At 37.0% G+C, this 13,005-nt stretch overlaps 1 protein-coding gene across 2 annotated transcripts in view; it reads right to left on the reverse strand.

The window, feature by feature from the left end:
• LOC146308005 (ras-specific guanine nucleotide-releasing factor RalGPS1-like) overlaps nucleotides 1-13,005 on the reverse strand; it is a 148,021-nt gene that overhangs the window by 97,516 nt on the left and 37,500 nt on the right. For both annotated transcript variants that reach the window (XM_084746034.1, XM_084746033.1), the window contains exons 7-8: nucleotides 10,471-10,563; nucleotides 4,709-4,835 (exon numbers count right to left, since the gene is read on the reverse strand). In XM_084746034.1, coding sequence (XP_084602160.1) covers nucleotides 4,709-4,835; nucleotides 10,471-10,563 — 220 coding nt within the window. The remainder of the gene's footprint in view (nucleotides 1-4,708; nucleotides 4,836-10,470; nucleotides 10,564-13,005) is intronic.

Consider the following 13,005-nt stretch of genomic DNA (forward strand, 5'->3'; position numbering starts at 1 on the left):
CAATTTTATGCTGAGAGAGGAGGAAGGCATGTTTCAAACAGACCTTTTCTTCCTAGCATAAAACCATCACTTAAACTCTCATTTGTTTTTAAAGGAACTTCTTTGGTTAGCTTTGGTTAGTAAGCTGGAGTCAGGATGTAGTTAGCCTAGCTTAGCATAAAGACTGAAAGCAGCAGGAAACAACTAGACTGACTGGCTAAATTAAAAAAAAAAAAAAAAAAAAAAAAACTACCGACACCTCTAGTTTGTTGTATTGTACATAAACATGAATGTAAATTCTACAGTTTGTTTTACAGTTTTAGGGGGGGTTACATGTGGGAACTATTTCTTGGCAACCAACAGCAGAGTGTAGCGCCTGTGTGTTGTCACCACAGAGAGGTTGCCAGGTTTGGTACCATTGTGCCTGTGCATAGACCAAAACCTCTAATCACCAACAGTCTCACAAGCCAAGCCACAGCCAGAGCACAGAAACGTGGCTGGTTCAAGGGTTTTTGCCAAGAAAAAATTGAAGGACATAATGTAGACAGAATGTACTAAAACATTTAACAAAAAAGTTACAATATGCAAATACAATCTCATTGCAGGTTTTCCAGGTAAAAGCAGCTACACTTCAACAGAAACCAAACAGTACAACTCAGTCATTGCCTCAAACCACCAAAGGTTCCCTGGTCTGTTGAAAAGATCAGTCACTGTATTAGAGTGCAGATACAGTATGTACCAGGTGCTCTGTGTATATATATGCTGTTTTGTTAAGATTATTTATAGTCTGTATGTTATCGATCTTGCAATAAACCATGTACAGCCCTGCTTGTGTTTTCAGTGATCTCATTTCAGTCAGATCTGATCTTCCATGTTTCATTTCATATCTTAAACACTAAACTCCAGCCTCGTCCTTCATTCTCAGGTAAGCAACTTCAACCGTGCCAAAACCGAAGTCTTTTTGCATTTCACACACCAGAGGCCTCATTACAGAAACATTTGTCCTATCTTAAGTCCCCAAGACAGTAAAAATCCTTTCTTCCTGTTACAGAAGCAGCTCCTAAACTCATGTCTGTGACCTGTCCTGTCTGGACCTTGTATGTTATCTTAACTTAGGAAATCCTGAATAGAGCTGTAAACTTGATTCTTCAGTCAGTACTCGTCCTGTCAGGCCTGTATCTGAGTTTAAAATATCCACACAACTGCCTGTATCCATGACAACGGCTGTCTCACTTCACTCGTCACTGGCTAGCTTGTGAATGGACAAGAAAAGACGGATGTCCAATTTTATCTTTGATGAGTCAGAGGAATTAATTGTCTTGGAGGAGAGGAAACACCACCTCTGTGGGAAGTTTATTATAGACCCATGAGAAGGATGGAGACAGACTAAACTTGTTGTCCAATTTTAACATTAATCATCTTGGCAATTGTTATACACCCATTAATATGTCATGCAGGGTATTTAATGCATCATCATGTACATGTTGTTCCCCATCTTCACTTCACTTTCATACAGACATATCAACACTGGTGCTATTTGATACTTCTGTTACTTTGAATTTATGACTGGTTCTATGTCATCCTAAATTAGGATTCCTGATTTAGGAAATTCTTCAGTTAGAACAGCTCGTTTCTCTAATAGTTGAATTCCTATTCTATGATGAGATAGGATGTTTTCCTACATGTAGTTAGGAAACAGATTTCTGCAATAACAAAAACCTTAAATGTCATCCTAAACTGAGTTAAGATAGAATTTAAGTCTACATAATGAGGCCCCAGGAATACAATCACAGATTCAATTATCATATATGAGAGTGCCTGATGTTTGGTGTCCAGAAAAACTATTAGAGTTAAACAGCAAGATATGAACATACAGTAAAGCATTATCAGTGAGAATGAAAGAGCAGAGACACTTCACACATGTCACAAACACACTGGATGGTTTTATAGTTGTCAGATCAGTTCAGACAGTCATACTAATGACAGCAAACTGTGCTTCTGATGAACAAGGTTCTGTTCAGTCCATTCATGCAGTGGCCACAAGGGCTGCAAAATCAATCGGAATATTATCAAAATCTGGCCCAGTGCAATATCCAAATAACAGAAAGCACTATTATTTGATAAAAGAAATATGAGTGGCAAAACAGCATTATAATGAAGCTCTGTAGTGCTGCAGAGATGTTCTGGCCTACAAATCTTATTCTCCAGATTCTCCGGAAAAACGGGTACTATAGATCTCAACAACTGTCACATCATCTCCATTTTAACAGCCATTTTATTTTACAGTGAAAATGAAAATTGTCATGCAAAAATGACCATTCCCTCTAATTATGAGTGATATCACATTATCTGTCAAAATAACTGAAATATGTTTTTTACCATATCTTGCAGCCCTAGTCACCACTCTTTCTTTTCCTGTTAGATCAATTAAGATACAGTTACAGATTAAAATGTTTTGTTTCTTTGATGTCCTTGCCATTTCCAAATTTTAGTTTAGCATGTTTGATCTGCAAAATAGAGTTCCAGACAAACAGGAGATTGCGTGTAAATGAGTGAGAACTTTCCCAACTCCATTACAATAGTCCTAATTTACAACAATCTGTCCCAGCTCCCACTGTGTATACAACAGGACACTACTAATGATGTCCTGTTGTATACAACAATTAGACTGGAAATGATCTAATTGCTGAAAATATTGTCTTACTACTAACACTGCACTATATGGGAAAAGAAAAATTATAATTATTTTGACAGAAATTACAATATGATTCATTATTAGTGGAAAAGATAACTACTTAAGGCCAGAACTTGAGTTAAATTTTTTGCTTTGAGCTGCTGCATGATGGACTGCCGTGTGCTGCTGTATGTCAGCTGTGCAGCTACTGTTCTTGCTTAATTGTCCAAACAGTGAAATCAATTCAGCACTACTTCTCTGCAGAGAGATGTGCTTGGATTGCCTGATTTTTCTGGTGAGGTGTGGGGGTGTGGGGGTGTGGGGGTGTGACTGGAGACGCCCACAGGCCTGGGACACATAGAAGTCAGAGGGGGATCCAGGAGCCTCATTTATAAAACTGTGCGTAGGATTCCCTTTAAAAGGTTTGATATGGACAAAACACAGAAAGTGCTGGCACACAAAAATATTCTGATTAATAAAAGCATAGGAGCATAGGCAGATTTTCCTTTAGAAATTATGATCAATTAGAAATGTGGCGCACCTTCTGCAAACATCATGCAACACCTATAATTGGCTATAAATGGTCAGTGAAACACACTAAATATTAATCCAAAGTGACTGCATGAAAACAATCCTGACAAACACCAACACAAAGGCTAACAACAGAAATTTCACACAATGTGAAATCAAAGTTTTTTGCGGAGGTTGAGATAAGGTAAAATATGTTGTTTAGTGGATACAGTGTGGATGCTTCACATGCCAAAATGCTGTTACATTAACAGCACGTGAATGCCACTACTCTAACACCTAACATAAATGCTGCTGCCTCACAAGCCTGGGCAGTCGCCACAAAAAAAGAAGTGGTCTGACATAAAAAAATATTATTAATGTGGTGTCCCTCCTGAGCAGAGCAGAAAGTGTGCTAGATACACAGGTATCCAACAGAATCTGTGCAAACTAGAGCAAAGAAAATGAACAGTTTGAAAACAGCTTCTATTTTTTTCATTCACTGTGTGCTGCAGCAGGGTCGGGGTAGCAGCACCCTGAACCTCCACTACACCTCAGCTGTGTGTCTGAACCCTCTAACAGCAGCCATGTCCTCAGAGATACAATCAACTCCAAGTATGTGACGGGACAGACGGGTGTCTGAGGCATCAAAGATGGCATTAGTGTAATTTGTCTTTCTGTTCACAATTATCTGAGAATAAATTTCAGAACATTAGAACAAGTATAGTTTAATAATTACAGAGCATACTTGAGTTTTTTTTTTTTTTGCTTTAACAGATTATCTCCACTTGTATTTATTATCCTATTATGTTTTTTGTGTATGTGTTCACTCATCATTCTCTCATCAGAGTTGCAGTTTCTCTTTTCCACAGTTTTTGTGCGTACGCATGGGTCAGAGTTACTGTGAAGCACCACAAATCCCAAATTGACAAATCCCAAATTTTGCTTAGAAAGTGGTGTACGTCTTCTTTTGTGTGTACGCAGCATTTGTTAATGAGGCCCCACTAGCCTGAGAGCAGAACAGTTGAACTGAACATGTCAACCACAATCAGTGCTGTCCATCAGGATTTTATGGACTTTATTTTACACTTCAAGACAGCCACTGAAGCTATTAGCAAGACATTTCCTTTCTCCGGCCATGACACGTCCGACTGTGGTTTCTGAAGGTTGAGACAACCTTGTGCCTCTAAACCCTGAGTGAAGAGAAGGAAACTGGTGTAGTTGTGCAACTCTTGGCTGTAAATGATGTTAATTTACATTAACATCTCTGGCTGGAAAAACAGCAAACTTATTATTTTCTGTGTATTTCATCACAATTGGTCATTTACAAGCCAACTGTCATGACAACATGTCAAAAGCCAAATCCACAGGTAATTCGATCAGCAGTCAGGGACTGAACAGCAGGAAAAACTTATGTCACGGCATTTTTGGGCAGCTGGTTAAGATAATGAGCAACACCTGGAGTATATGATGGGCCGCGCAGCTGAACAGTATATACAGAATACAGTACATGTATGCAAGGCTGGGGGTTGGAAACCACTGACTTACCGAGGTAAGGAATACACGGCACCATCTTCAGGGAGCGGATGTATTCTCTCATGCGGGTGTAGTTCTCTTCCTTGGATGTCAGATAGTTCAGCTTCTCAAATGTGGCCTTGTCCTTCCGACTGATCAACTACAACAACAGAGAGGAAAAAATACATGTGTTTGACTTTCTTCTCATTCACAGAGCATTACCTGAGAGGGAACTACAGCAAACATTACCTCATCGCCAGTACAACATCTACCTGAACCAGATTAAAGTATGTCTCGCTCCAACAGTCTGTGATCTTTAGGTTTGGGTTTTGGAACACAGAGAATTATGTCTAATGGAATATAGTCAACAATAATTTCACAGCAAACATATCTCAGTGTTTTCCCCCTTTACATCTGCTAAAGACTGCAGTAGCCAGCTAATTAGGCACTCTGCATGCACAGTGAGTTAGAGCAGCTTTGCAGTGCATCATCCTGAGCGATTCAGACAAATTTGGCAAAGTCTGTTTTTCTTACTTGCCAATATGTGAGCAAATACGTTTGCTCAGGCATAAAGTAAGTGACTTGGAAGATTTTTGAGTGCTGTTGGTTTCCATCAACTGTTCAAAATAAAACAAAAAATACAAGGTGCTGGTGAATCAGACCTGTGTCCATAAACAAACAAAGAAATTGTAAAATGTCATCAGTGAAAATAATAATTGACATATTTGTATACTTAAGAAGACCTCCAAGAATTCTAAATATTAAAGTAACCATCAAGTAAACAACATTATTATAACAAAGAAACAGAGACAAGTACCTGCACAAAAGCTAAGACATGTACTACGTCTGGGTTAAAAGAAATAGATTTCTGATCTGATCTAATATCGATTCATAAAATCCTTTGTCCACATAGTTTTTTTCCTGTCAGCTCTGACACCCCTCTCATCGCTCAGCTCCGGCCACAAAATGCAGCAAGATTGGCTCCATGGATCAGAAGATGTAAGCTACCACAGATACAATACTGGAACACTATACAAACTTGGCTGCTTTCACGAGTTGTGCTTCTTGATGCTTGATGGACTCTTCCTAACTAAACTAAAAACAGCACAAAGATACAAGCAATCTCTGTATTTTTTTATTTTGTTGTCCATTTACAGTGTAGCTGTATCATCCAACGTGTGTCTGCACATATTTACAGCATTACTTCTCTAAGATCTCTTTCATATTCCAAACAAAATTGGTACTGAATCTGAAAAATCCCTAAAAGAATCAAAATTGAATTGAATCAAATCAGAACCTTATTAATCTGAATCAAATCGATTTGTGAAATCAGTGGTGATACCCAGCCATAAAATGAAGAGCTTGGGTGAGCAGCAAAATGCAGTTTAGCAACCAAAAAAACAAAGGTTCACCTAAAAGAACAAAAAAATCTCTACCAGACTCCTTAAACTTCTATGGTACACATTAAAAAAATCTTAGAGTACACTTTAGGGTACGATACTTTAGAGCAACACTGTTCCATTATGATGAAATGAATGAATGAAAAAAGAGATGTACCGTTTAAAATTTGAATAAAAGTATTACAGTAATAATGGAAAATATTCAGTTGCCTCATCAGTTTAAAATTTATACCATTTGGAACTGGAAAATGATTAAAAATGAACTCTTCTAATAGTTTGTTTGTCTGAATGTTACCTTCAGGCAATACTGTACCACTGTGTCTGCATATTTCAACAAACTTTACATCAACAATCTATCAAACCAAATGATCAGAACCAAGATAGTGAGTCACATTTCACTGTTTGATCATCTGTGTTATATTTAAATGCATGTTTTCAGTTCCTGGTGTGAGTCTCTCCTGACAGGATGTTTGTTGTGTTGCTGCATCTTTGACTCACTGTTTGTAAGTTAAAATAAAAATAAAATATTTATCAGTATGTTACTCCCTGTCTTATATTGGTTGAACATTATACAAACCTTAATACAGAACACCAAAAATGTCATGGCAGGAAACCATAATGGTACAGCGTTACTTCAAGACAACATTTACATTTTAATAGTTTTCTGTTACTTAATGATCAAATAAAGTATATGAAACAATTCAAAATGAAACTGTAAAATGACAGAAAAAGACATTTTAGGCCACTTTTCTGGCATTAGGTGATGGAGCTGAATCATGTGATGAAGGCTACAAAAAAGAGATTCAACCTGACCTCCAGAGAGTTGTGCCACAAATTAAAATGGTACTAGTTTCCTCGGGATCTGAGGAAATCCTGAGGATCTGAGGACGTGTTGTGTGAATGTAAAGGGTCAAAACTGGGGATGTTACCTAGAGGAAACAAGGTACCATGGAAGGTTAAGCATGAACAGTATAAGAACAGCAACTCCTGCATTCTGTGTGGTAAAATGACCATTTTACCAATGGAATCTGGTTGGTTTGGAGAAAGTGATATTTGGCTTATATAGCTGCAGTTTCCTGTCAGAAAAGTCTGTCTCACAACAAGGTAAAGCAGCCAAACTATTCCAAATATAAAGTACACTCCAAAATAGATTTTGCTGATGACCCTGTCCACAGCAGGACATTGCTTAGCTTCCTACAGAAGTACTCCTCCTGAGTGTTTTAAAAGCTTTCCTGCTCTTTACTGATACAGTAAATTTCCCCCTGTAGCGGTTTATAAAATCAAATCAACAGGAGCCAGCCTTCCTGCTAAACAGAGCATTTCTCCATGTGTCTTGGCGCTGTGCATCCACTTTATATCCAGTCCTGTAAAATCAGAATTCATGTTCAGATATTAAAACCAGGAGCAAACAGTTTGCACTTTAATGGGCTGGAGGAGAAAGAGCTTATAGGAGCTCACAGCTCACAAACAGCTGTGTGTGATGTGGAACTAATCATTCAACCGGCCAGCAACACTTTACTATATCATAAACAATAAAAACAATAGAATCTGTTTGCAGTAGTGGAAGCTAATTTGGAGTGGAGAGCCGAGCACCACATGTTATCTCCATTTGCTCTGAGGGACGGTTTATCTGAGGCCACAAAGAACTGTCCACGAAGATCTGATCCACCTCAAAGCTCCAGTCCAGATCTCTGATCTATCCAGCTAAATATTCGAAGAAACCCAGCACTGAGGTCTAGGAGAGCTTTGTGAAATCTGCGTATAATATGAATATTATATAATATTTCCTGTCTGGAAAGTTTCAAACTGAAGAAAAGCAAAAACAAATCTTGCTCAGAAAAGTCAACTAGGATGAGCGTCTGTGGTTAAAGGTCTGTTATCATATTTCGTCATATTTCAGGTGAGGTTCCAGCTGCATTTCTTTTTTCTCTTGCATACAGTTTCAGCCACAGTTCAGTTCAGCTTTGATTGGTTTTGAGTGTCATTCATTAGGAAACTAATGGAAAAGCTGGGACGTTGTGTAAAATGTAAATAAAAACAGATTGTAATCATTTGCGAATCCTTTTTAATCCATCTTGGATTGAATACAGCACAAAGACAAGATAATGTTCAACTCATCATTTTGTAATTATACACTCATTCTGAATTTGATGCCTGCAACACGTTCCAAAAAAAAGTCTGGACAGGGTCATATTTACCACTGTGACACATCACCGTCTCTTTTAACAACACGCAGTCAGTGTTTGGGACCTGAGGACACTAATTGTTGAAGTTTTGAAAATGAGTGAATGAAAATCGCAGAACCAGAACCAAATCACAATTTTTTGAAAAAGGAGGAATGTTTGGGAAAACATCATTATAATGAGGTACTGTAGCCCTGCAGAGATGACCTAACCTAAAAATCTTGTTCGGCAGATGAAAGAAAACACATTTGTTTGGTTCAGACTTTAATAAATATCAAATCATCATGATTTCAGCAGGGGGTTTTTTTTCCAGTGAACATGAACATTGTAATGCAAAACTGATCATTTCCACTAATCATATTGCATATCGCAATTTTAATCAAAATAATCACAGTATGACTTTTTACCAAATCGTGCAGCTCTTCAGTTGCTTGAACAGTCTGGGGTCTCTGTTTTGCACTTAAAATAGGAGACGGGTCTGGACTGCAGGCTCCAGTAACTTTACTACAAAGTCACGCTGCTGGAACATGAGCACAATGTGTCTTAGTACTGGGCCAGACAATATATCAATATTACATCGATATCATAATATGAGAGTAGATATCATCTTAGATTTTGGATACTGTTACATTGTGATATGACATGAGTGTTTGCCTTCTTTTAAAGATGGAATTACAGTAAAGTGATGTCATATTTTCACCATTTTTTTCTAGTATTTGCCTTTACCCACTCAGTCATTCTATTCATGTTACTGACAATTATTGATCAAAAATCTCATTAGATCAATATTTTGTGAAAGCACCAAGTCATCCCTACAATACAGTCACATTATTGATATTAGGATTGTCACAATTTCAATATTAAATCGAGAATCAATTTAAGTAAGCTTTCAATTTCAAGAATTAAATTGAAAAGCAGAATTGGCAAGTCTCCAATGTTTGTTTTTCTCTCCACTCCTGCATACTTGCAGCATCTGAAGGGTGTCAGAGAAAAAAAACAACACTTCAGAGATGAAACAGCATGGCTTACTGTCTGTTACATCACACTTGATACCACATAGACCATCTTTACAAAGAAGGATCTGAAAATGTAACTGACAAAAAGATCTGTTGATCTTTACAAATCAAAACTCAATAGTCTAACAATGGCAGAGCCATCAGCACAAAGCAAAAAAACCCTGTTTAAATAAAAAAACTGACTTGAATTGTGACCTTACCTTATCTCAAAAGTCATATGGAATAGTAGATTTTGATAGAAAAATTTGTTCATAAACATATTTGATTTTGTCCATATCACCCAGCACTAGCTAGCGTCCCTTCCAGCACTGATGGTCTCCTCACAGGTATGAAGACAGTTACCCATGATGCCATGGGCACTAGCACACCCACATACCATCACAGCTGCTGTCTTTTGAAGTTAGTGCTGGTAACAATCTGGATGGTCCTTTTCCTCTTTAGCCTGGAGGACATGACGTCCATGATTAGTGAAAACAATCTGAAATGTGGACTCATCAGACCACAGCAGACTTTTCCACTTTGCATCAGTCCATGTCAGATGAGCTCAGGTCCAGAGAAGTCTGCAGTGTTTCTGGATGTTGTTGATAAATGTCTTTCTCTTTGAATGGTAGAGTCTTAACTTGACGTGATGCAAACTGTGTTTGGAATTGTGCGAGAAATGTTTCTCTTAAACTGTTGGACTATTTGTCCACATGGTTTTCATAAAGTGGTGAACCTCACCCCATCCATGCTTGTGAGCAATTGAACCTTTCCAGGACGCCCCTTTAATACCTGATCATGATACTGTCACCTGTCAACTCACCTGTTTACCTGTGGAGGGTTCCACCACTCTCAGTCTTTTGTTGTTCCTGTCTCTACTGGTTAGGAACATGTTGCAGGCAACAAATTCAGAATGAGTTTATATGAACAAAAATCAATAAATATCAATTGGAACAATATCTTGTTTTTGTACTGTATTCAATTGAATATAGTTTGAAAGGAATTTGCAAACCATTGCATTCTGCTCTTAGTTATGTTTTACACAACATCCTGAAGAACCACTAAGACTCTTACACACATTCATGTTGTGTTATCAGCACTTTGTCCTTTTGTTTTTCACTGTAGAAATTCTAAATGCACCATGATAATTTGCTGATAGCAGCTGATTCACACTCTCAGTTGAAAAATGTTCTTGAAGTATGGCACTGATGTCTTACCGCCCAGGTTTTGCTGAGTCTGAAGATGGGAGCGCTCTGCAGGGCAGACACCACAGACACCAGAGAGTGAAGGTTGTTCAGCTCCAACAGTTTCTGGGAACAAACAGACATATCATGAACAACACGTTACCATAGCTTTAACAAAGAAAACTCACAGTCTGTTGGCACTGTGAATAATGCACTAGTAACTACCTCTGACTTCAATTTTAAAAAACATAAATATCTTTAACAACAATGGAGGAGGCGCCCCCACAGCTCAGAGGTTCAGAGGCCGTCTATGAATCACAATCCCACATCAACCGTCCAGCTGCCAGAAACACTCACTTACTTCAGTGATTTAAAGGATATTTTCAGTTTATTACCATTTAAGTTCCATTTTGTCGTTTTGGCCATCATTTCTATCAGTCGTGATAACACAGTTCTCCCCAAAGTAATGACTTAGAGCAGGAAACATGGTGACATCATTACAACACAGTCTGAGAAGAAAACTGTTGATGCTCACAGTAGGTCACAGATGGAGCAGGAAGTGGGTCTGCAAACTGTGATGGATGCTTAGAACAGACACTTTATACTCTCCTTTTACTGTTAATCTTCACTGTCTCTTCCAAATAAGGTTCTGTTTGTGTATCTGTCTATCTTACTTCCTGTTAGTGATGTCAGCATGTTCCCAGATCTCAGACATGTATTTGGAAAGTACAGTGTTGTTACTATTGATAGAAAAAAATGGCTAAACCTGTGAGAATGAGAGGCCAGATGTAGTAAAGCACAATTTAATCTAACAGAAATAAAGTGCATCCATCAGAGATTCATCCTGCTGATAGTTCACATCACCCACCTAACTTCATTAAACACTATTAAATGTCTTGGGAATGGCATCCATTACACTTGATTCTCCTGACAAATACTATTAAAAAAATCTTTTATTTCTTTCCTTACTGTACATGTCAGGACCTGTCTGGTTTCACTTACTCTTTACACAGTTCAGTGGTAGTTTAAGGTTGAAGGAAGAATTATTTATCATTTACAACTCAGGGTACTTACAAAAAACATTTGGTACAAAAATTCCACATAGTATTTTGGTTGAATAAATAATAAATCATGCATGCATACATACATATTATATACATTTTATATTACTACACACTTTATTAATTAATATGTGTATTGTGCAATTATCCTATCCTACATACATGAAATATACGTCATTTCTGAAATGTTTTGGTTTGCTTTCACATTTTAATTTGTAAACTTGCTCTGTGCCAGAAAATAGCCTTGTCCCAGACAAGAAATCACAACTTCAAATAATAAAAAAATCTAAAACTAACAATACCCACTGATAACAGAGGTGTAAAATGTGCTGTTATAATCATATTTGTTTTGAAATTGAATTTTCATGAAAATGTTGGCCCTTTAACGTCAGATTTTTACAAAAACATTAATTAATCAGGCATAAAAAGTGTTAGCTATACCCCAAGGACCTCTGTCTCACTTCCTGGTTTTAAAGGCAGGAATACTGTTCAAACACTGGTAACTTCCTATTTTTAGACAAACTCATTCAATAATATTTCTATCAGATGTGTCTCAACCGTAACATGTCGACTCTGTAGTTCTTTTAAATCAAAGCTGAATAAGAATTATGGTTTAAAAATGTGTATTTTGATTAACATTAAGAGAACTCTGAGACTCTTTAGCAACAGATTTTCCATCTGACATCTGACAGAGTTGACGTCTACATTTAATAAAGAATTCCACTTGGAGTTTGACCCATTATGAAGTTTAATAGCCAAGAGATTTACATTTTTTAATATATTTTCCAGCATAACTGAAGAGTAATATATTGTTGCTGTCACGTGCAAACCTCATATCCTCATACTTTGACTTTTCTTTCATAAATCAATGTTATTGGTCACTCTTTACTTTATCTTTTTTCTGTCTGTGTGTTTTACAAATATATAACTGCTGAAAAGTAATCTAAAGAGCTACTAACTTTGACTAAGCAACATTAAATTAGTTTAAAAACACAGTTTTTGTTTCTCATTTCCTGAAAAGTAACAGTTTTGGACATACAAGGTTTCTGCCAGACAGTAACAATATATGATCTTTAATGTCACATCCTATACTAGAATCCTTCCATACATCCTTATATAATTACAATGTAAATCCTATATCCATATATAATTATAGTGTAATTATAATGTAAACCATTTATATCACTACTGCGCACCATTTTGTGCAACTGTATCTTCTCATATTTTGCATCTATCCTGTGAATCTCCTTCTGAACAACCAAATCTCTGTGCAATTATCCATTTCACAGTGAGGTTTTTAGGGTTTTTTTTCTTAGTATAATGTTTCACACATTGTGCATATTACAATATGTGAGCAATGATCCTGCACAAGTACAACATCTGTATAAGTAACAGGTGTCTATAACTTGTATGTATGTTTTTTTTTTTATTTATTTATTTTATTTCATTGTATTTTTATTTTTCACTCATTCTTTTCTATCTCTATGTTTGATCTTATAGCTGCTGT

The sequence above is a fragment of the Lutjanus erythropterus genome, chromosome 20 (assembly GCF_056507025.1).
Source record: "Lutjanus erythropterus isolate fLutEry1 chromosome 20, fLutEry1.hap2, whole genome shotgun sequence".
Classification (NCBI taxonomy): domain Eukaryota; kingdom Metazoa; phylum Chordata; class Actinopteri; order Lutjaniformes; family Lutjanidae; genus Lutjanus; species Lutjanus erythropterus.